This window comes from Salminus brasiliensis, chromosome 8 (genome assembly GCF_030463535.1).
Source record: "Salminus brasiliensis chromosome 8, fSalBra1.hap2, whole genome shotgun sequence".
NCBI classification, from domain to species: domain Eukaryota; kingdom Metazoa; phylum Chordata; class Actinopteri; order Characiformes; family Bryconidae; genus Salminus; species Salminus brasiliensis.
In genome coordinates, this window is record NC_132885.1 from 12,737,120 (window position 1) to 12,761,382 (window position 24,263).

The 24,263-nt window shown below is 42.3% G+C and overlaps 1 protein-coding gene across 5 annotated transcripts in view; it reads left to right on the forward strand.

Annotated features, from left to right (window-relative positions):
- pard3bb (par-3 family cell polarity regulator beta b) overlaps positions 1 to 24,263 on the forward strand; it is a 297,029-nt gene that overhangs the window by 65,130 nt on the left and 207,636 nt on the right. For all 5 annotated transcript variants that reach the window (XM_072685655.1, XM_072685657.1, XM_072685659.1 and 2 more), the window contains 2 exons: positions 4,068 to 4,275; positions 22,705 to 22,799. In XM_072685655.1, coding sequence (XP_072541756.1) covers positions 4,068 to 4,275; positions 22,705 to 22,799 — 303 coding nt within the window. The remainder of the gene's footprint in view (positions 1 to 4,067; positions 4,276 to 22,704; positions 22,800 to 24,263) is intronic.

The window sequence follows — 24,263 nt, forward strand, 5'->3', positions numbered from 1 at the left end:
TAAGGCTAGATTGTCAGATCCAGGATTGTCTATAGATATCGTTTCTATACTGCTACCCAACAATACTGGTATGTCTTCTCATGTCTTGGGAGCAATGCGTCCATGATAACAATATCACGTGTGTTTAAAATCCTAGTACTCCTTAATATCGAATATCAGCACTAGTGTACAGTATTCTCCTACTAAGTTAAGTGTTGCAGTATCCGAAGCTCAAACTAAGCGGCAGATGACCGCACTGCCGGTGTGTTTGCGTCCCTGGGTCGAGCCCAGGCATCTGCAGTATTCCCAGCTTTCCGTATTTGTTTGTGTTCATTTGCCACATCAGCTCTTGTATAAAGTGCATAATGAGAACCTACTGCAGCGCTATTCACCAGAACTCTAATTCATCAAAGCCTCCACATAAACCCACCTGAGCGGGGAAAGAAAGATGGGATTCAGTGATGGGAACAGCCTAAGGTGGAAGAAAAAAAACACACACTCCTTTCTTTTGTGTTTCTTTCTTTCTGCCGGTTGTCTTACACATGTACTGCAGGCAGTTGTGTTATTGTGCTTGACAGGGTCTGATTCTGTTGTCAGATGTAATTTAACCATCTACCCACCTGTACGTCTATATATATGTGTGTGTGCGCGCGCGCATGTGCATGTCAGGTCTTCTTTGTGTGTGTCCGTATGGCAGTCTACATGACACAGTCCCTCCATTTTGAGGCTGCCTTCAGTTTTTAGCCTGTCATAAGTGCTAATTAACACCTCTGCAGCCTGCAGAAATAACAGTCATTAAGAGCTCCAGCAAGACGGGGCCACTCTAGCTCCAGCTGAATTGGATATCGATGGGCTCTTCTGTCTCAGGGGCTCGGGCCGCTTATGGAAATCCGAATGGCAACAGCTCCGGGATGAAAACTTAAACGCACGTTCAGGAGACGCTAGAATTCTCAGCCCTTTTTCTGAAGCCCAAGTGGAAGTGAGGATGGAGTAAGACGCGGTCACTTACCCCGTCTAGTAGCTCCTCTTGATAACGTACTATTGATCCAATTTCCGTGTCCAAGTGCTTCGGTATTGGATCCCTGTGATGCAACTGGCTCGCAAGGGGTATGTGGGTGTGTGCAAGTGAGTGTTTGTGTGGATCTGTGCAACGTGGAGTGGTATGTCGAACCAGTCCGGGCCCAATGGCCTGATGGTTGGGTAATTGAGCAGATGGATAGGGTTCATTATGGGTAAAATACATTAGCAGAGATTTGTTCTGTGTGTGTGTGTGTGTGAGGGGAAATCATGTGAAGAGGTAGTACAGTGATAAAATAGCCTTGAATAAAATGACTTGCTCTATTGAGTTGGCCTCTGCTGGAGGCTTGTACTGTTGTGCGCCACACCGACCTTAATCTCTTCAGGGTGGACTTTCTCCTAATTACAATCTGAAAAAAGCAAACCCGCAATCATTTAGGCCATAGCAAAGACTAATAAACTTCAGCATTGTAGAGAGTGTTTATTTTTTAGTTTTATTTATTGTTTGTTTATTTATTTTAAGACTGAAACATAAACATTGTCCAGTCCTTATGGGCCAGTCCATCCATTATTCCATTATTATTAATTATTATTCCATTACTATCCATTATTCAAGGATAAAGGATAAAGGATAAAGGTGCACGTATTCGTCACTGTACAGTGTGGACTGTACAGCGAAATGTGTCCTCCGCATTTAACCCATCTGGTAGTGAACACACACTCACACACACACACGTGTTAGGGGCAGTGAGTACACACACACACCCAGAGCGGTGGGCAGCCAACTCCAGCGCCTGGGGAGCAGAGAGGGTAAAGGGCCTTGCTCAAGGGCCCAACAGTGGCAGCTTGCCGAGCCCGGGAATCGAACCCACAACCCTGTTATCGATATCCCGGCGCTCTAACCGCTGAGCCACCACTGCCCCTTCTTCTACAACATTTTCCTGCGGAGATAAAAACAGTCACTGAAAGTGGTTTGGTGCGAAATTGTTGATTTGTAAATACGCCCCAGTCCGATACAAGCAAATTTAATGAATCGAGTATCTGCAATTTGAATCCCAATTCAGTTCTGAGTCTTTGTTTTAATGGTGGTGTTCAGAGCGCCACCTGTTGTCCTCAAAGCGTCATTAAAGGAACGTTATTTCTCAGCCGAGAGTCTGCAGTGTGGAGCTATTTTACAGTAGAATGTGAAAATAGACCGTAATATTTGAACCTTTTATAAAACAATCACTAAAACGCTCTGTTTTACCAGCGGGAGAACCACACACCTTTCTTTATATTTAAACCAGCACTGAAGAGCAAATCAGCATTCAGACTTGACTGCAGTGTTTATAACAGCTACTAGCAGTTTCTGTAATGGGACATTCTGCACCGATTGATTTAGCCAAGTAGACATTTTTCTTAATATTTTATAATGTTTAAAGTTTTATAATCCAGTCTGACTCTCCTCCCTGACCAATCAGCTCCCAGCTTTTTAATGTCAGTATTAATTAGCAGCACATCTAATCTAAACTGTGTGGCTGGTTTATTTATTTATTTATATATATTTATTTATTGTGTGCATTAAGACTTTAAAATGACTTATCAATCCATATACACTACCTATACATGTTACAGCCATGAACTCTGCATATCTTTGCATATGCAATGATCTTCATACAGTCTTATTGCACTTGTTTAGAGGTCAGCTAATTAAAAATGGGTTATTTGTATATATCGGCCTTAAAAAAAAAAAAGTAACATGAAAAAAGAGAGAATGAAAATAGTTGTAAACACGAAGTACAACTGTTTCCTACATCAACATTATAAAAGCAAATAAATACAGGTTATGAACTCTATAAGGGCTAAAATAAATAAGTCTCATTCCTGGACTTCTTCACTTGTTTTTTTCTTCTTCTTCTTTTGTTCCCCTTCTCTCCTGCGTGTGCAGATTGATGACATTTATATTGCCCAACACACTCTCTATTTCACTCTCTCTTGTCCTGGCTTGGAGGAAGCACTTCTCTTCCTCCTCGCTGAATAAATCACAGCCTTTTTACACAGATCATATCCAAACTCAGACAAAGCCTTCAGGAGAGTAAGACATGGGAGCAATCAGAAATAACATGAAAGGCCTTGGGAGGAAAATGAATGAAATGGGAGAGAGATGGATGGACAGGTGCATAAATGGATGGATTTGCTAAGTGTGTGGCTGGAGAGAAGGACTGAAGATGATGAGGGGAAGAGGAGTTGTGAGGTGTAGAGAGAGTGGGTGAAGGTGTGTGTGTTGGGACTGCTTATGGCTCATGAACAGGAGGACATTAAATGAAGATGAAGCAGAAGGAGGATAATGAAGGAATGGATGGTTTGCCAACTACTTGTCATTAAGCTTCTTTCTCTCACTCTGCATTCGCATCCATCCCTCTCACTTTCTCACTTTGTTCTGGCTTTGTTCTGCATAAGCTCCTTCTTTGTTGATTTTTTTTCCCCCCTCTGTAACGCCCACCCTCTAGTCTGTCTATTGGTTATTTAGATGTTTACATATTGTCCTCATGCTCATTCTTTTCCTCTCGGGCAGGAAGCCTCTGGCTTTACTAGCAAAGTCCTTTTTCTCTGCTTCTCTATGCACACATCCACCATACATCCACCTCATATACAGACACGCGCACACATGGCTTATGTGCACAGATGCCCCTAGAACAGTAACGTGGCCGCTGGTCTAACTGCAGAGTCAGTCACTCTGTGAATGCGTTGGGATTCCTGTATATAACAGCGTGCTTTAGCGCAGCATCCCTCACACACACAGACAACATCTAATGGACCCCATTGCACACTGAGACTGAACCTACACTGGTCATGCTGGGCTCCTTAGATGTCCTCTATAGCGTACTGATCCACAAGGTACACATAAGACCTTTGATTGGCTTTTAATAATGGTTTGAATAATGTGTTCTAAACTGGATTGCAGGTTTCTGTGTGTTTTGCTTTGTGAGCTTGTAAAAAAACAAAATGTGTGTGTATTAGAAAGTGTGTGCATGATTTAAAAAGTTCTGAATCTAAATGGACTTTCTCTCCCACCTCTTTGTGTGTGCTAGCTGATCGCGGTGTACGAGGAGCAGGAGGCCCAGCAGAGGGGGGCAGCGAGTCCCGGGGGCAGCAGCGCGGTTGCCAGTAATGCTCATGCCAACAGCGGCGGCGGTGGGACAGGACGCCCCAGCCCTGAACCGTACGATTCCGAATTGGCCTGCTTCCAGCCAATCAGAGGTGGCGAGATCGAAGTCAACTCCTCTGTCCTCAAATCCAGTATGTTGCACACTAAAACACACACTAATACTGTCATCTAACGCACAAAGTCAAATGTGAAGAAACTGGGCACGTAGCGCTCACTGTAAGGAGAGCGTAGATTGAAATGTCAGGTCTAGATAGAGTTCTTAGATGCATCTGTGCAGCATCCCCACAGGACCCAGAAGCTAAATTGTTGAGATTAGAAATTCTATTGGCAGTGCAGCCCGCTGCATGAGTCTCATTTATAAGTAGGAATGGTGAGCAGACATCTTTGACTGGTTCTTTGTTTAGAAGTTAATGAGGAGTATAATGACGGATTCCCATTGCTTTAGAGTTTGATGATAATGAGACTGGTAATGGAAGAAACAGTGTGCTGTGTTAAGATGTAAATGCTCTCACTTTCTTTTCTTTCTTTTTTGCTTTCCTTTTTTCCTCTCTCCTTCTATCCCCTTGTTTATTTTTTCACCCCCCCCCCTCCTCGTTTCGACTTTCTTGTTCTTGCTCCATCTCTTCTCTCACTGTTGATTCCTCAAGTGTGATTATTTGAGTCTGTGATTAGTTTCACTCTCTTGTTAGGAGAACTGTAGTCTTGCTGCAGTATATGGCATCCACTACTAATCGCATCTGTCATGGAGATGAGGAGAACAAAGTTTTATATACAAACACAGTCATTATAAAGCAATTAACATCCTGCAGCAGAGGATAGAGCTAATGATTTCAAGTAGGGATGAGCGAAATGACAATGTGATGTTGACACTTTCTGGAGTATATTGTAAGTTTTGCCAGGGCTTGGAGAACACTGACTCTTTTTTTCTTCATTTAAAAGGGATTTTAAAAGTTGCTGCTTCGTGGTGCTGAAGTCTGACGTTTCGTGTTTCTGTAGTCTGGAGGTTGTTGACCATTTACTCGTATTACTATCCAATGCATTACTCTGCATCACAAAATCCAATTACGCAGACTTAGAATTCCAGGATTCTGGTCATGTTGCTTACAGTTTCTGATATCATTTTGAGATCACATGATATAATCATATGATATCACATGATATAAATGTAATATTAATATGAAGTACTATTGGGACACCAAAAGTACACCTACACGTTACACCTGCAGGAGCTTTTAGGACGTCCTATTCTAAATCCATACGCATTCGTATGCGTGCGTTCATATTAATGGTCCCCACTTTGCAGCTTCCAGTGTTCTGAGAAGGCTTTCTACAAGATACTGGAGTGTGTCTGTGGGACGTCTGAGAAAGAGAGAGCCTGGCGCTCTCTTCTAGTTTATTCCAAATGTATGTTCGATGGTTGGGTGTTGAGGGCAGGGCTCTATGCGGGCCAGCTAAGGTTAGGCGGTATACCATACACCACGGTATCTCAAATTAAGGCTGGTATTTGAAAAGTATGACATCTGATGTGTCAGATTTTATGTTCTGTGTTTATCTAGTACATGGCCAAATAAGCTCATTACCCCATGTGCATTTAAGAAAGTCACAGGATGGGGGGTGCTGTAGGAGCTCACTGATTGGTGTTGTCATGCTCTGAGTGCATGGGGTGGGGGGGCATACCACCATAGTTGTGAGTCTTCCAAATGTGACCTGAAAACAGTCGTAATTACTCATAAGACCATTCGCTTGACTTTGTTGTCTCCGGTATGAGGCTTTATCCTCTAAACTTTGACAATTTGTGCCTCGGTTAGCTGGAACATGGTCTGTACTATGGTGTTTAGCCTGCTGGCTAGCTTTTCTAAGACTTGATTGCTGGCTACAAGTCCAAAAACATCAGAATCTGACTCACTTCAGTCACTTAGCCAGACACCAGTCGCTGGACTTTGCTCTCCCAGAGCAGCTGCTCTGAGCTGTCTTATGCTCTGTGTCTGTAGTCGAGCCAGCTAAGCAAAGGCTAGCTTAGCGAGACTGTTACAGATCCAAAACCACATGAAAAACATTTAGTTTGGCTTTTTGGAATACTTGAGTTTTAACAGTGGTGAGCAGATCCTGCTAACTAAGTTAAGGCTAACCAGCTTCTCTCCTCTGATTCCTAATGGGCCTAGGCCATCCCCCTGAAAAACAACCCCATAGCATTTTTTTATATCCCTCACAGTTGATTGTAGAATATCTAGGAGGAAAAGAAGAGAAATTTCACAAACTGACTTCTTGTAATGGTGGCATCCTATTACAGCACCATGCAGAAATTCTGTGAATTCAGGAATTCTGCTCTTCAGAACGATCCTTTATTTTTTACAAATGTGTGTAAAGGCAGACTGCACGGCTAGGTGCTTGCTTTTATACACGTGTAGCAATGGGCTTGAATGAGATACCTGAATTCAATTAGTTAGAGGTGTGTCCCAATACTTTTGTCCATATAGTGTTCCATATCTTTCTGGCTGGGTTAAGCAACCTTCCAGCTCAGGTTTATTGGTCTTGTGGGGGCCCTTATTTGATCTTTCGGACATGTGTCTAGTTTTACCTCAGTGCTGTGTGTGATGTCATAGAGAATTCAGAAAACATGTGCCGGCATCTCTCTAATGTCATATAATCTTTGGGAGGTAGAACATGCTGTGTAGTGAAATTCAAACTGGGTAAAGGTGAGCAAATAGGGAGTGTGTGTGTTTCTGTCTTGCCCTTCATGTTGCCTTGTAAAACCGCTCCCTGTGTTTTAAGTTTCATTGTAATGGTAGACAGGGGCTTGTAATGTTTAATGCGTTGGAAAGTGTTTTTTTTTTTTTTTTTTTTTTTTTTTTTGGGCAAGCCAGGCATTCCTGCGCCCTGCTCCAGTTTCCCCATTTCTGTATCAAGGCGGAGGTGTCTGCTGAACGGGGTAATCTTTTCCTCTTCCATTTGCCACGGCTGTAAATATGCAGTTTGTCACGTCTGCAGAGCCTGACAACCATCTGGGATGGAACCATCTGTGGAGAGCAGAGATTTCACATAGGCAGGCACACACACACACACACACACACACACACACACACACACACACACTCTTCCATTGAAATAGAAGTGGGACCAGTACAGCTTGTAACTCTTACTGAAACATTGATTATCTAGAGATCTAGATTATTTAGTAGAACCTTCTCCACATATCTGAATATTAAAACCCAGAACTAGTGCTGGGCGACATGATAAATACTATATCACAATATTTAAAGACATTTTTTACGATACATGTAATCACAGACCAAATACAGCAATAGTGACAGATTCTTAAAAACTACTATTCAGATACTCACCTGTACTGAGTGCAATGTTTTTTTACTTCATCTAATTGCACCAGTCTAACTACGCTGTTCTAATGAAACTTGCAGTTGATCCATTGTTTGATCCGGGTTATAAATACCTGTGGGGTGTACAATGGGATTCATTGTACATAGGAAGTAGCTGAATTTGCAGGTGCATCCAAGCATGCGGTCATGTTTCTGCCACTGCTGGTAGACCCATGTGACCGTATGTTTCCACACACCTGAAGTTTAGCTATTTCCTTCACACTATGGCCTTTGGTACGCGCAAATGCGCTCACTCCTTTTTGCCAATCATTAGCAACTGCTTTGCATTTTCCACACATCCATTGAGACGCTCACTGCACTGTACCACCTCTTCTCAAGCTTTTAATCCTGCCACACACCCCGATCATCTCCATACAGTGCCATCTGCAGGAGCCTGAAGTTACTACCCCCTTAAACACGCAAGGTGACTAGTTTTGTGTTTGGGGTGTGTAGATTCACTTCTTGGGTTTACAGTTAGTCAGTTCCACTGTCATTAGTGGAGAGGGACCACCACTGAGTAGATATTGGGTGATTTTGGCATGGTAGTGGCATGTTGGCTACATTATAGCATGTGCGACTCTGCTGTGAGTGTATCAGGCAAAGCAGCCTTTCCCTTCCTTGACAACTACCTTGTTGGTCTCCTCTGCAGGTATGTATACAATAAGAGGCCATATCCCACATTTCCCCACACAATTTGTATTAGTCATTCCCTTGTCCTACATCATTGGTCAGTCTGATCACAGGATCACTGTGGGCTGGATATTTGTGGTTGGTGGTCTATTCTCAACCCAGCAGTGACACTGATGATTACAGAATCCAGTAATGCTTCTGCTCCTGATGCACTCATATCAGCACAGTACTTAATAGCATGCCACTATAATGTCAGTGCCACTGCTGTTATCAGAATGATATGTGGTCAGCATTGTACTTATGCTGGTCCCTTTTCATGAATGGATCGGGTAAAGGGAGGCGAGACATACAGATGGATTGTAAAACCAACAGTAGTGCCTCTATATAGTAGGTGTTTCTGATAAAAAAAAAGGTTAATTAGGTTAGATATAAGGTAAACAGACAACCCTATATGTTTAGGTTTTATACAGTTTCTCAGGGTTTTATTGATCAATGTTTACATGGTAAAATTTAGAGATGGCATAGTGTATGAGTGTGGGCTAATACCGATTTCAGTCCAATATATTGTCTTTAATAATAACTTTAAAATGAGCTGCTTTCACTTAAGTTGTTTATCTAAGGATGTTTTCACACTAGCGTTTTTTTCTGGACCTGGAAGTGTTTGCTCTGAGAGTTCGGGACATTTGGTCAAGTGTGAAGGCTGTTTTTCAATCCAGGGAGGGGTACCGTTCTCTGGTTTTCCCTAAAATCTCTGTTCTGAGATTCAATTTAAGTGGACTCTTAACGTAACTTATCCGTTCCCAGTCCAACATGTGGAGTTGTGTGATTGCTTAATTTTGGCACATGCATTAAATGGATAAAAACTTTCCCCTACGAGAATGGCTCCATGTTTTTCTGCATGGTAAGCACCATGATTCCAGGAAGCACTGTTTTTCGCCACCTGAGTGTTTGGATCCAAGCAAAATAAGGGAAAGCACTCAGAGTATGAACCAAGGCCCTACCATTTTGTGTAAAAATACTCTACTGTGCTAGACCCAGCTAACAACATGACAGAAGACCGTTTAGATTGTTGCTTAAGACTAGATTTGTTACAAGATTGAACTGGATTCATAATTTATTTCCCTTAGATATCCAGTTCAGCATTTCCTGCTGATATCCACCCTATGCTGAAATCTAGACAGTTGTAATTATATACAACACAGGTTGGTTTGGCTTTCCACATGGATTGGAAGAGGCATGTATCAGTGATGGACTTTTAAACATTAATGAATTTCTCACACACACACACACACACACACGCGCACGCGCACGCGATCGCACACAGGTAGTATCTTTCTTGTGACCTGCTGCTGTGGCCCCATACGGCCTATGTACGCTGTAGCAGTCCACCTTCTCACTAAGTGGATTATCACTGTGGTCTGAGTGACTGCTCAGTGTCCAACCATCCATGACCACAGGAAGTGAATATGCGTCTTTGGCAGTCCCAGCACGGCCCCACGTCCTCCCTCTTCATTTAGCTCTATGATGACCTGTGAAATCCCTGCAATGAAACCAGCGCTCTAATGCTATTTTATGCTTTACTGGTTTGTTTTATTACTTCAATTAGTTCACAAAGCAGAAAGCTACAGAGAGGAAAAATCAATTTCAGCTTTTTGAAGGGATTCCTCTGGCAGCGAGGAGGGCAGGTTAGTGCTGGAGTTTGACTGAAACCATCAAAGAAAAGAGAAGATTGTAGTTTTGCCAGGTGAGTAGCAGATTTCAGCAGACAGAGTGGTATCTTGAAGCACATCCAGAAAGCCCTACTCCTGTTCTTGGGCAGTTCACCTGAACATGAAGTAGGGTGTTAATTTGATGCGAAAGAGTGAAATTCATCTCTTGGCACATTGGACTGGCTCAGATGCCTGCTGTTGCAATGTGAATGGTGGCGTTCGTAAGCATGCCTTAAGGTCTGCAGAGAGCAAGGCTGTTGTTTGGGTGTGTTGGCTTACACAGACACACGTACATGCAGTAAGCGGAGTGGACTCCTGAAGTGAACCTTCAGACACTACAGAACAACAGTCTCTTTGTTTGCTGTCCTGTGATTCGTGTTTGTGAAATGAGCTTTGATAAAGCAGGGGCTGAGAGAGAGAGGTAAGGGATGTTAGCTAGCCCTAGGAAGTCTCTGGTTCTTCGCCGTTTCACACGTAATTGCATTAAGTACAATTGCATTAGTCAGCACAGGTGTTATTTCTCTCACTCCGTCTCTGTAGTTCATCTGTCGTGCAGGATTTAACTGTAGTGTTCTTTGACAGGGTTGTGGGGTGTAGGTTGCACTGGGTGGAGCTGCTCTTCAGCCTTAAGTCTGAGTAGAGACTGGTTTCTAGTCCATAAACACCTCAGAAACATCAGTGTTTATTATATTATTGCTGTAGATGTTGCTAAAGGTGCTATAGCTCATGCTGTGTTAATGGAGGCTAACAGCAACCTCTGTGTCATACCTACCCATCACGCCAGCGATGTTTGGATTTGGTGAATATTGTAAACAACATGCTATGCTGATGTGGTAAACTGGTACTGTGTACGTGTGCATCATCTGTAGCTTAGCATTAGCCACCTGTCTGTAGTTCCTGTTCCACCTTAAACCTTAAAACTCTCAGATGCATTTTTTTTTTCCTTGCACTTAATTCGCGTAAATTATACTTCTTCCGTTCAGGAAGTGGAAAATTCCATTGGAACAAGGAACAAGAGAACGCCAGCTGGTTAATAACATTCATTTTAAAGAATTATAACTGCTTCCTTAGTACACACAAGCTCCTTTTGCTTCAGCTTAATGTCCTCATAGCTAGTTACTGCCATGTTTTAATCAACATCATGACTTTTGCTCACATTCACATTTTTTTTTTCGTACCGTTTGCCCATTTGGCACTGAAAACACAGCTCCAGTAGTTACTTTTAATGACGTTCAGGCTTTCACCAGAGCCCAGGGATGGTACTCCACATAAATACACAGACAAGGCTGTAAACGGTGCGTTTATCCTTTCACACGGTGAGCATGTGAAGTAGTGTGTTTGTGGACACCCCTTCTAATGAATGCTTTCAGCTGCTTTAGGGTGCAGCCATTCCTGAAACAGATGTGCAAATGCACACCCACACAGCTTGTCTTGTTCCTGTAGAGAAATATTGCCAATAGAATAGGAGCTCTCTCTGGAGCCGATAAACAGGAACCTACTGGAACCATGCCTAATGCCAGGTGTGGGCTAGAGGGGTATAAAACCCCCTTTAGCATTGAGCTGTGGAGCAGTGGAAGAACTGTGTTCCTTGGAATGATGGTGGATGAGGGTTGTGGTGGTGATCATCCAACATCCTGACCTCACTAATGCTCTTGTCGCTGAATGCGATTACATTTTCAGAGCAGTGCTCAGAAATCTTGTAGAAAGCCTTCTTCCCTGGACAGTAGAGGCAGTTACTCCAACAGGAACAGGATAAACTCTTTAATACTTTAATATTAGTTTTGGAAGAAACGATGAATAAGCAGCTGTCCCAATATTTTTGTCCATATAGTAAATCAAAACACAGTGAAGAGTAGGCAATCTTGGTGCATTTGTGTGTATGTGCAGGATGTCTTACAGGGGTTGTGACTTCTTCCCTCCCTCTATGTGTGGGATCACTGCAGTCTATTGATTCTTGAACTACTGTTTTTGTGCTCCGGGGGGAGAGTTATCAGCCGCTCTCACTACAGCCAGGGGCCAGGCTCATTACTAAAAAAGCAGGTTCACCTTTAAGGATTGTGTTGATGGCACACTCAGATGCACTCTCTCTCAATCCAGAGACTATGGTTAGTTAGAATGACTTCAATCAGTATGTGTGTCTCTCTGCACTTGAGCGTTTGATCCCAATCAGGCAGGCATACAGCCCTGCGTTTATGCTTTTCATGAGTGAAACGGCACAAAATTGCTGATGTGCTAAAAAAAAAAAAAACCTTCTCTCTGGAAACCACTGGAGTGTTGAAATTCGCCTAGATTGTCTGAATTTCCGAACGTTTAGCTTGAGAGGCGAGGTTTAAGAGGTTAATGTAGATATTGCACGTTACAGCTGCAGCTGCTCACAGACTGGCTTATCAGATTCTCTGTCCAAGGCTGCTCATGTTTGCATGGTTTGAGTTTATGCATTGATCCTCCGAGCTCTTCCAGGTGCCTCTTGCTGATGGAGTCTTTAACCTCAGTGTCTCTATGTTGGTTTAGACCAGGAGGTAATGTGTCCCACAGGGGCTGCTGTAGCACAGAGGCAGTAAATTACCTCTGACACTCTCAACCTTTCTCCACTGACACACTAAGGTCTCTGCTCTCTATCATGACCCCGGAGTCTACCAGAGCTTCGCCACCACTGGCCCGTGTAAACATCTCTGCTGTGATCCCTCTGTAACCCAAAACAGCTCGCACAGCAGCGCCGGAGTCCCTCGTCACATCGGTCACGCTGTCAGCCAGGAGATGCGAGAGAGAGAGAGAGAGAGAAAGAGAGAGAGAGAAAGGGAGAGACATGGAGTGAGAGACAGAGTGTAGATGAGCTGTAGGGCTGCACAACATGTTGTATGGTATCAAATTATTGGCCTCCTTTGCAATACTGATGTTGCCGGGGGCTGCAATACACAAATAAGCACTGAAACTAATCATTCAGTCAACTGGTGCTGGAACGTGTCCTTAGTTAGAGTAGTACTTGGAGTAGTTCTAGTATTGGGATTGGCCGATTTTCAGCCCATATATGTAAGTTAAGGATTACGACAGCTCTACGTGAGGCTCCCCAGTCCCAGGGCACTGCAGTACAGAAAACGAAGCCTCCAGAGCTGGAATTGTTTAAAAATGTTTTTATAATTACAAGCCCATACGTTTTGTGCCTCTATTGCAAAAGGCGGGACCTTTCCGACAACCTCACCACGCAGCCTGGTTAGACTGTTCCATTTGTGTTGTTACCTACATGGACGTTTTCATAGGACAGTCCTACTCAGGACCTGCCCTACCTCGGCTGCTGCCTAGGCTTTGGAAAGCAGCTGCCTTTACTCTTAAATTCCACCTGTTTGGAAACAAAATGATTGTGGAAATGCTCTGTACTGCCAGCGAGAGAACCATGCCCCTTTCTAATGCCACACGCTACAGAAGTGCAAACCTTTCAGCTCATTCAGTTTAAACCAGGGCTCACGTAATCTTAATGTGACTGCTCTGGTTTAAAAAGGTTTAAAAAAATACATTTGAACAAAACAAACTGTAAAATAGTTAATCTGCATCAGTATGTGACGGACAGCAACACCTATTAGTTCAGAGTGTGTACCACTATACATATGCGCATACACACAGAGTGACTGGACATCAGTGGTTTAAAGGAACAGTAGATGGTCAGGTTGGTCAGTCAGACTGGATTATAAGATGTTAAACACTATAATGTTTTAAACGGTCATTTAGTAAAGTAGAAGAGTTTAGAGTGTCTGATTATTGAATTGAGTTTAGTGTTTATTATTAGCACATCTTACCCAAGTTGTGGGGTTGTATTATTTATAGAAATGCAAAGACCAGATCGGGCGACAGTAGCATTAAGGTACTCTGAACTGAGGGACAAAAGAAATTGATTGGGACGTCCCATTTCTTTAAGGGATATTGATTCATACTGACATTCCTGGGGGTTCATAATGTACATAGCCAGGGAGAAAGATTTTATCATGTGTTTAACACATGTGTATTAACTTTAACATGAGACAAAGGAAGCACAGATCTTTGACAGTATCACTACATTCATCTCTCTGTAACTCTACAGTCTACAGACACTTAGAATATGGTCAGCCTTCATTTAAAGGCATGGTTACTTTGAGAAGCTAAGAGAAGTATCACTGTAATTGCAGTAGTGATCATTTTGTGTATAAGCTGAGAGCAGGATGGAGATTAGAAAGTCAAAGAGAGCGGTGCAGAGAAGAACCCTGAGAACATCAATTTGGGGCAGTTGATGGAGGGCGAGAGATGAAGGCGAGCGTAGAGGAAGTGTGTGTTTTAGCTCTGTAAGTCCTGTTTGTTGGAGTGTGTCTGGCTAGTCTCACCTGAAGCCTTGTGGTCATGCTCAGTGTCAGGCCTGCGCGTGTGAGGAAGCCTCAGAGACGGGTTATCTCCTACACAACCAAATCTAGCCACTTTCATCACGCCTGACATATTTATGAAAACCGGCGGGGCATAACCTTCACCTCCTGTACTGTATGGGTCTCTCTGTCTGAGTGATAAAGCACAGATTCACTTAGACAGGAAATAAGATCGGACTGCGCTGACCCAGCAGAGCGAGCCTGAGTGCGCCGCAGGACCGCATGGCCGTGTGAATCTCGGTGAACCACAGTGTGCCTCATCAAGTACTGAAATGATTAGTAGATGTCGGAGAACGAATGCTTTTGTAGTTGTTTTTAGTTCAGTCTTGTTTTTTGATTCTTCTGCTATCTGGAACAGTGGATCCAAGGCATTTTTGTTCTTATTTGTGAGGTTAGAAAGTCATCACAAAGCATTACACTTATCATTTCCTTTCTCTTTATCTATCTATATCTCTCTCTCTCTCTCTTTTTCTCTTGCTGTTTCATGCTCCCGCTGTCTCTGCGCCTTTTGCCTAAAACTCATTTTGAGCTGATTGAAAACAGCATTGATTTTCCCATCCGTTCTAATCAATAGTCTCCAGGTTTAAGTGCATCAAGGGTGCTCTTTGAGTAAGGATCAATATTTGACCCTACAAATATTTCGGAGTGTATACATTTTGTATATGCTTGAACACCCCCGAGACCTGCGTACCACCCCATGTTGGCCCCAGGTCATCTAAATGTTTTATGAGTTATGATTCCACAGTCTGTCAACCTTCTGTCTTTGCCTGCGCCATCCATCATGATAGGGGGTTCACCAGCGTGGGAGTTAATAATGCCAAAATCTGATAAAGTTTCATGTACTTTTTGAACAATATTATTGATGATGACAAAAGCATTTTACAAAGTGGAGAAGTTGGGTATACATCTACCTGCATTAGCTTCATCCAGAGTTCCCCAGACGGACAAACACACATTTACTTGGTATGCTGTACCTGCATTTAAATGTTACAATTGGGCCATCGTTATGACCAGAACCGGCCAAAAGAAAGGTTATTTTCTTTTTTGTGTGTGTGGTATACACACTAATACTTACAGTTTGTTCTCTGCAAGTGTACTAAATCTCACTTTCAGTATTTACTGTAACTGTCTGTTGGGTTAGACTCTGGCTGCCACTGGGCCAAAAACAAAATGTTGACACGGTTCATGTTCGTTTGGGTTTATTGGGATATTATATTACATCTGACACTATACTCTTTGTAGAGCCGAAATGTAGTTTCTGCACAATCATTTTTTCAGTACTAAATAAAACCCTTTTTGTTTAGTGTGTGGAATGAGTTGGGCTCCCATGTTCTAGATATATTGTCTACAAATTTGGACCTTCAATACAGTTTCTGCTGTTAGGATTTGTAGTCAGTAGGAGGTGTGTTACAAGATGGCCAAGCAGTTACATCAACAGCTCAGTTTTCTACCAATGATTTCAAAACACTGGACTATAATCTACATTCAGGATCCGGATTTGAAGACCTGTGCTGTAGAAAGTTTCCCTGCTCACGTTTTTGTTCAGTGTTCTGGTGGACTTGAAGCACTGAAGAGTACATACAGAACCGAGTGGAGGCTAATGCTAATGCTGCTACACACAAATGCTACAGAAACCCAAATCACAGCACATTCACACACTATAAACCAGTTATTTCACATCAGTAATCGACACACAACAACAGACATCTGTACAGAGTATGTACCACTATACACACACACACACACACACACACACACACACACACACACAAAATACTTGACTGCAGTGTTCTAAAGGAACTGGGAGCTAAATGGTCAGGGAGGTGAGTCACCAGTTAGTTCTCAATTCATTAGCAGCATGTCTTATCTAACCTGTGTGGCTGTGTTATTTCTACAAGCACAAAGATTGGATTCAGTCATTATCGGACAATACTCAGCATTAAGAGACTGATCAGAACGGTCGGTCAGAATAACAATTTGGGCGTCCCTAGTAACATTTACTCGTTGGGGTTACATTTGTAGTAAAATGTCATAAAATGAGTGAAATCAGTCAATCAAAATAGTAAGATCAGTCAGATCTATTCATATGTCGATACTGCCACCTATATATTTTAACAGTTATTTGCTGATACTGATATGATGCCGATATCCTTGTGTATCCATACCTCGTAGTTTTCATGGCCAGCAGTCTGTTACGGCATGCTCTGAGTTGGCATTGAATTTATGAAGTATCAAATATTAAAGTCTGTTGTTTTTTGGAATATTTTTTTCATAGGCTCTAAGAATAGAGTCTTCCATCACCTCATGCATGTAGAATAGACAGATGATGGAAAACGAGAGTGTGAAAGAGAGGCAGATTTAGAATGAATGTTTCAGGGAGGTTGAGTGACTGAGTGAGGGAGAGAAAGAGATGGGGTAAAGGGAGAGGGAGAGAAAGCGTAAGCGAGCGAGCCCAGGGTGAGCTAAAGAGCGAGATGGATAGAGCAGCGGAGAGATGCTGTGATGAGTAAAGACCCCCAGGGCTGCAGTTTTAGCCCACAGAGCACAGCGTCCTCGCAGTCTCTCTCCATCTTCTCAATCTCTCAGCCTGAATCCACACTCATCAGCCCACTGACACTTCATCCATTATAAGCCTGCTCTAATGGCTCCGTGCTGCTGCCTGATGAATTGGAAGCTGAGGAGCAGCATCTGAATGAACAAAGGCCCCAAAATACGGAGCAGCAAGTCGTGAATGGTAACTCACCTAAAACTGAAATCTGAAGTCCGTCTTGAGAAGTGATCACTGGTAGGGCTGCACTAATGACTGAGGATGATGGATGCTGGGGCAGGGGTCGACTCAGAGCAGTGATTGTAACAGTACTTTGGACCATAGCGGCCTGGCTCTGATAGCTGTTTGGTGCACAAGAGTGCGGGATGAAGATGTGTTGAACCTGCTGAAGGGCTCAATCATACTGTTAGAGTTTCAAAATACACTATTCAGTTTCTGGTGCCTAATTGAGCTGTAAAAAAATGTTTTAGTAAGTCACATTAGATGGTTAGATGCACTGTGAGTGCATGTTGTGGTCACACAAAGGCACATCTCACGCTAGGCCTGTTCATGTACCTTTGGCCCCCTTACATTTGGCACTTTGGCTGATTCTCTTATCTTTAGCTAATTACATTTGGATCAGCATATGTAGGCAAATGATCTAAGGTCTAAAAGTCGCACCCATGGACTCGAATTGGTGTAGGGCGGTGGGCTCACCCGGCTGTTGGATTAGCGCCACAGGGAAGGCGGTGTTGTTACCCACTATTCTATATCAGCTTTAGGTAGAATATTTTTTACTGGGCAAGGATCCTTTATTGCGGCCCTGATCAAATCCTCCCGAATATCATATTTAGGCAAACATAACTGAATCAGATGTGTTGCACAGTGTTGATTTTGCTATTGAAACTGTGGCGGAAAATCTGCCAAAAATGTGATGAGAACTAATTTAAAAGTAACGTTTGAAAATGAGAACTATGATTAAATCTATTCAACTTTACACGTACAAATAAAAAGTTCATGATAATGTGAGAGACTGACAAATTTACCAATTACTTTTCGTCTGTTTATTTGTCTACTGATCAGCACTTTTTCAACCCGCCATACCACACTGTATCCTTATGATTTGGATATTCACACTTTGCTCCTCCTCTTTTGCACAAACAGCATCCTTAAATTTTCTTTCTTACATTTTCTGAATCGTGCTGGAACAGAGAACCAACTACAATCGTTATATTTAGAGTTCTCACTCTTTCCATTTCGCCAAACACATTTCATCAAAACAGCCAGAATCTCTGCAGCAGGCACCATAAACAGTAAGGCACCGTCTTTAAAGTGCGGACACTGTTTTGAAATGTAAAACATTCACAGAGATAAGGAGCCTGTTCCCGCCAGCCAGATATTTACAAAAATGTAGGCTAATGTTGCCTTCAGATTTATGGATGCAGGATGTGCAATGTACATTAACACTGTTTACGTTAACTTTAGCTGGATAGGTTTCATGTTCAGTCTTTAGCGTCGTTTAATGTTGATAAGAGGTAGGCCGATGGGTAATCCATCATCATTAGCTTAGCTGTTCGGTGAGACAGCAGTCTTTATACAAACACAGCCTTCATAGCATTTCAAATAATGCTGAATTATTAACATAACATAAAACTAAGGGGCAATATAGAAACCCAGGGGCAGCAAAGGGACTACAGATGAACATATGAGTCACCATCAGTCACAGTGAGACCACATCCTTGTGCAGACTACACTGTATCTGTTTGGTACACAGACGTCATATCAGTGAAATTATCAGCATTTTGAAGTCACATAAATGCAATGTGACTTGAGCAAAAGAGGGGTTATGTTCCGTCTATAATTTCAGATGTCAGTGTGTTAGTGAATGTAACATAATTTTTAAGCTATTGTTTAAGAGTGTTGGCTATAAATATGACCTCTAAATAGTAACTGACTGTTAGAATTAGTCTAGTCTTAGTCAACTCAATTTCTAAGTCTAATTTCAATGACTAAAATGTGGCTAAAACAGCGACTATGACTGCTGTTATATTAGTAGAAACCAGAGTTCAGTGTTAAAGACTGCTATCAGTAAAGAGTGTGAAGGATATTCCCATGTACACCCGTGTTACAGAGTGCATCACTGGAAACCAGTGGAAAAATATGGAAAAATATCTTCTTGATTAACGTGGATGTCAATAAGGTGTTGTTGGATTTGGACATTGAAATTGACGGTGTAGTATTTATATTGTTGCTGTTATAAGAAAGACTTGTATCTCCTTTATAGAACATAGAATACTCTTTTCCAGGATATGACGGCTAAGAAATGCATCCGTCTGTTTGTGTGTGTATGTCTAGAGGACATTGTGCCCATTATGACTTGGGTGAAGATTAGAAATCCAAAGGGGTCATGCACTTTCTCTCTCAACTGTATATCTCCATTTGATGGCTGATAGCAGTTGTTTCAAGCTTATCTTTCAGCTGTGGCAGCAGTGATGATATTAATAGATGCTACTGTAAATAGGTTTGCTAAATCCATTATAATGCCAGTCTTTGTGGCTCATTAGAGCAGGGTTACGAGCTCATCTACTGGAGCTGTTTTTCGTCAGCGTTTGGATGAGTGGGAGATGCAGGCAGTGTGTGACTGAGATGCAGCGTGCTGAAAGGCTGGTGTGACCGCAGCCGCTGTTCCTCCGTGCACTCTGTCTGTGAGGAGCATTTGATTATAGAGTGATGGGAAGAACGTCTCATCTCTTTCTCTCTCCTTCCTTCGTTCGCTCCCACTCCCTTTTACACCTCCTATCAATGCTCTGCGGTACGAGTAAAGGATTGAGCACTTCTTTCATATGACATTTAACTAAAACGACACTGCTGGCACATCCCCTTCAATTCCATGTCTGGGCGCTCGATATCCGAATATACTCCTATTCAAGGGTTGGGCACGTACAGTATAGAGGAGTTAGCTTCCTGGTGCTCTGGTTACCTTCATACATATAATAGAATGTCCTCAGTGCCTGGCTCATTATGGCCTTGATGAAGTGGCGGTTTAGAGATCGGTGGCTTTACACCAAGGCCGTGCTCCTCTGCTGGCCTGTTAGTTAGAGCTAATTGTCTGGACATAGAGTGGCCTCACGCTGGCCATCCCACAGAGCAGCTAGGGGTCTGAACAGGCCGGGTGCAGGACCGTGTCCCCTCTTATTGTCCCGTTACCCCCTGTGGTGTGAAAGCAGGCAGACATGGCGGCCGGGGGCGTTCGAGCCCAGCAGAGCCTGTCCTTCCTGGCCGGGAGAGAGTGGAGGCACAGCCGTTAGAGCATGCCGGCCTGCAGAGGGATAGGGGCCAAGGGGGGCTGTGCTGATGGAGAACGAGCCAGAGCGATTCAGTCTGACTGAGTACACAGTTTACCTCCTGCTGGAACTGGGAAACTTCTGGTCATCTGTCTGGTCAACAAACTTGATTGGAAATCAGTGGAGTGTCAGTGCAGCACCAGAGCAATATAATGCACACATGATGATTATTACCATACATTACTTATACAGTATATTACATTACCAACAAATTATTTCATATCGCTGCTGTCCAATGTAAAAAAAACATCCATAATTCTGTCCGTTTTTAGTTTTCTCTGTCGTTTGAACCCTGTTGCTGCTCTGTAAATTGTGTGAAGAATTCTGGAATAATAAACCATTAGAAATGTACTTTTTTCTTTTTTCTTTTTACATTGACGTCCATTGAAAGTTAGATTCCATTGAAAAGATTTTTTCCTCCTCCTGTAAAGTTGCCATTTTTGAAATGCATGTTTTTCATTGGACAGCGACGATTTATTCTTAAAGTCTCTTTTAAAGGCACTTGCATATAATACCCACACTCTAAAACTGTTAAGAACAGTGTATATATAATAATCTATACAATGTGACAGTTTTGTGTGAGAAGAGATACTCTGACTCTAAACCTGAAAAACAGTGCTTGAAGTGGGTTTACCAGAGTATTAGCTTCACAAAAGCAGTGAAATGCCTGAATACAATAGTATATAACTGACTAGAGCGACAGAAGACAGTTTTGAGTGTTATCTCCATTGGTCAGTTTCTTACTAAACCAATGACTGATGCACGGATCCACCAATTACAGAGCAAAGGCAGATGATGGACACATGACTCCACCAGTTAGACAGGGCGAGAGGCAGATGACGGCAAAAAATTAACCAGTTGAGTGTCCCAACCGGTCTTCACAGCCTTCTAACTCCGGATGTCGTGTACAATCTCACAATGAGATGCGAATGAAAGGGTGGGCTCCACAGATTCAGGACTCAGATTTTGAACTGTATTTCTGCGCTGTGTTATCACAGATATTTATAGAAGCATTGAAAAGCATCACATTTGACGCACCGGCACATTTGTAGACTCCAGAGGGTTAATGAAAAAAGGTGATGGTGTTCCTGCAGCAGGTTTTGCACTTTTCATTGTAGGCCTTTTTTTCTAGGTTTTAGAACCTGGAAGAGGAGAAATATATTTGTATATTATTTGTGCTTTTCCATTGAATATTTAGTGGAGTGAATGTTGTTGAACTCTCTGAGGTCTTGTCTGATAAGTGCTGTGGCTCATGTTTGAGGTTAGGGGTGTTTAAGGGTCGACAAAGCCAACAGGTATGGAAAAACGTGGAGAGTGAGGTCAGAGTAGCCGACACCATCCCAGCTGCCGTGTTTGCTGTTCAAAAAACAGAACAAAATATACCATTAAACCCTTCTGACTGTTGCTCTCCATGTCTTTCTCTCCCTCCCTTCGTCCTTCCTCTTTCTAAGCCCTTGATGCGTCCATTCTCCTCTGAGAAGTGTGTTTTGTGTGGTGTGATAAAGGTCAGCCTCTACACACAGGCTCTCCTCTCCTCAGCCTGCGATGGAAATCAGCTGGTAATATGCAGAGAGATGAATAATAGTAAGGAAAAGCAGATGAATAGAATACAGTTGGGAGGCTTTAGTAGAGTAGATACTTTATGAATACTTGCTGTGATTTCAGAATCCATATTCTTGGTGCTGATATTAACATAAAGTCTAAGAAACATATAGAATAAATGCAATAAATAAAATGCAAAACACACAAGAAAATCTACCGGTAACACTACATGTTTAAAAGTATGTGGACACTGGGCTTAGGCAATTCATCAGAAATGAACCTGTAATTATTTTCTTATTATTTATTTAGAAATTCTGTTTCCCTGCTCTGTGTGTGATCATGTACTGTCCCCTTTAAAGCATGCAACCGTGTGTGCAGTCACATGACTCAGCATTTAGGAGAACTCGATCATTGAGCCAGCTGAGCAACTCGAGCAGCCTATAAAATCCTTAATAATTATAATCGAAAAAATATAATTCAGCATTAGTGGACATCACCCTTATTATTGAACATGGGAGTTTTCCGCCACACCATTGTTGTACTGAAGACCTTGGTGATTTTAAACGTGGCACTGTTATAGGATGCTGCCTTTACCTCACATCAGCTCTAGTAATGTCTGTCCCAGTCATTTTGGTGTGGGGGGGAACTCCAGTGGTCTGCACAGAGCACTGACTTTAACCCTACAGGACATAGGAATACCATAGGACTGTCGATTGTAAGCCGGGCCTCACAAATGCTCTTTTGACTGAATGGGCACAAACTCCTACAGACACACTCTATGATCTTGTGGAAAGCCTGTGTAAATAAGCACATATGGGTGTGATGGTCAGGTGTGCACATACTTTTGGCCATGAAATGCTAGCATGTATTCCATTGCTGGGTCCAGTTGTGAAGTGCATTAAATATAATACAAGTTGGAGGTGTGTGTATGTGTGTGTGTATGTGTGCATTAAAATACATGGAAGGATGTGAGAAGAGGAGGGAGTGTGTTGTTACTTTCACATAGGCTTGGCATTAAATAAACAGATTGCTGTCCTTGTGTGTTTCAGGCACCCCTCTGATGGTGAGAAGCAGCAGTGATCCTGCACTCGGAACTCCAGGAGAGGGTGGACAGCACAGCGAGGAACTGACCAACAGGCCAACTGTAAGAGACCCAAATTCATACCACACTAATAGTTTAAATATTCATTATTATTATTTATTAATAACAATAATACAAATAATAAGGAAGACGTCTGGAGAACTCATCATTTTCTCGATCATTTTCTTTTTTAAGCACCATGCACTAACATCTGCTGTTTTCATAGCAGTGACAAGACTGCTGCAGTCAGTCATTGAGTTTCTTCATGATAAAACAAACATGCTCTGCATGAATCGCTCATTTCACCCCATATTTCTCTTGTTGTATTTTGTCATTTGCTGATATTTATATGTATACTCTTACCCACTAAAATGCTACTAGGAGTAGTGAGGGAGGCTATGGAAACTATTTGGCTATAATGAAGGAAGAGTGGAGTGCTGGTGATGGACTGTATGGATGTGTTTATGATGCTTTGCCAAGTTAGCGGAGTATTCTGTCTATTTGTCTCCGCGAGAGCGCTCTCTCTCCCTCTGTCCTGCTTAATGGGCTGATTCCAAATAGATGGAGTTTTTATGATTACCACTCTGCTCATTCAAGCCCTTTTATTGGAGCATGGTGGGTGACATTAATACACTTCATCTCTCTCTCTTTCTCTCCCTTTCTTTCATATTCTAACTTGTGCTCTCTCTCTCCCTCCCTCTCTTTAACTCTCTCAAGCTCTATCTTTTTTTCTTGCCCCCTCTCTTGCTTCTCTCTGATTAATTTCTTTCCAACTCGGTCTCTCTCACCCCTTTTCTGTCTCTCTTTTCTCCTCTCTGTGACTCGGCCTCTGATTCACTTTCTATAACTTTTTGTCTGTCTTTCTTCTTTTCCTGTTTTTCTTTAACTTCCATACCCTTTCCCCCTTCTCCCTTTATTAAATAAACTGGCAGCCTGTCTGTCAAGCATCATTACCTGGATGAAGAGACATTTTCTAAATCTAAATGAAGAAAACATAATCATTAGATAGGACAGAGAATGACAAAAGTTACAGCTAGAATAGAAAATTTAGCTCTGCAAACTAAAGATAAAGTTAAGAATCTGGGTGTAGGGCAGCCGATTAATGTTTCAATTATTTTGTAGATTAATCTATACATTCATTTTCCTACAAAAAGTTTTAGTTGAGCACTTTATTTCTTGTATTAAAAAAAAATTAAAGAAACGTTTATGTATTAGATGCAAAGGCTGTAGGTTTAAACAAGAGCTTTAGTGTAATAGTTAGCAGTGCAGTGGGGCATTTATACCCCTTATCAAAGTGTGTGTGGTCTACCGTATTAATGCCATGCCCTACACAAAAGAATGCTTAAAATAATGGCTGAATAGGGTCATTAGTTATGGTTTACATCCAGTCGCGCACAAAGTGCACAAACACACAAAGGCAGCACCAACAACCAGCTCCATGGTGTTTGTGTGTGATCATTGGGTGTTTACATGGAGTTACATACAAACTCTGGGGTCAGTTTACTTTGTTCCTCGTTTGTACTGTGT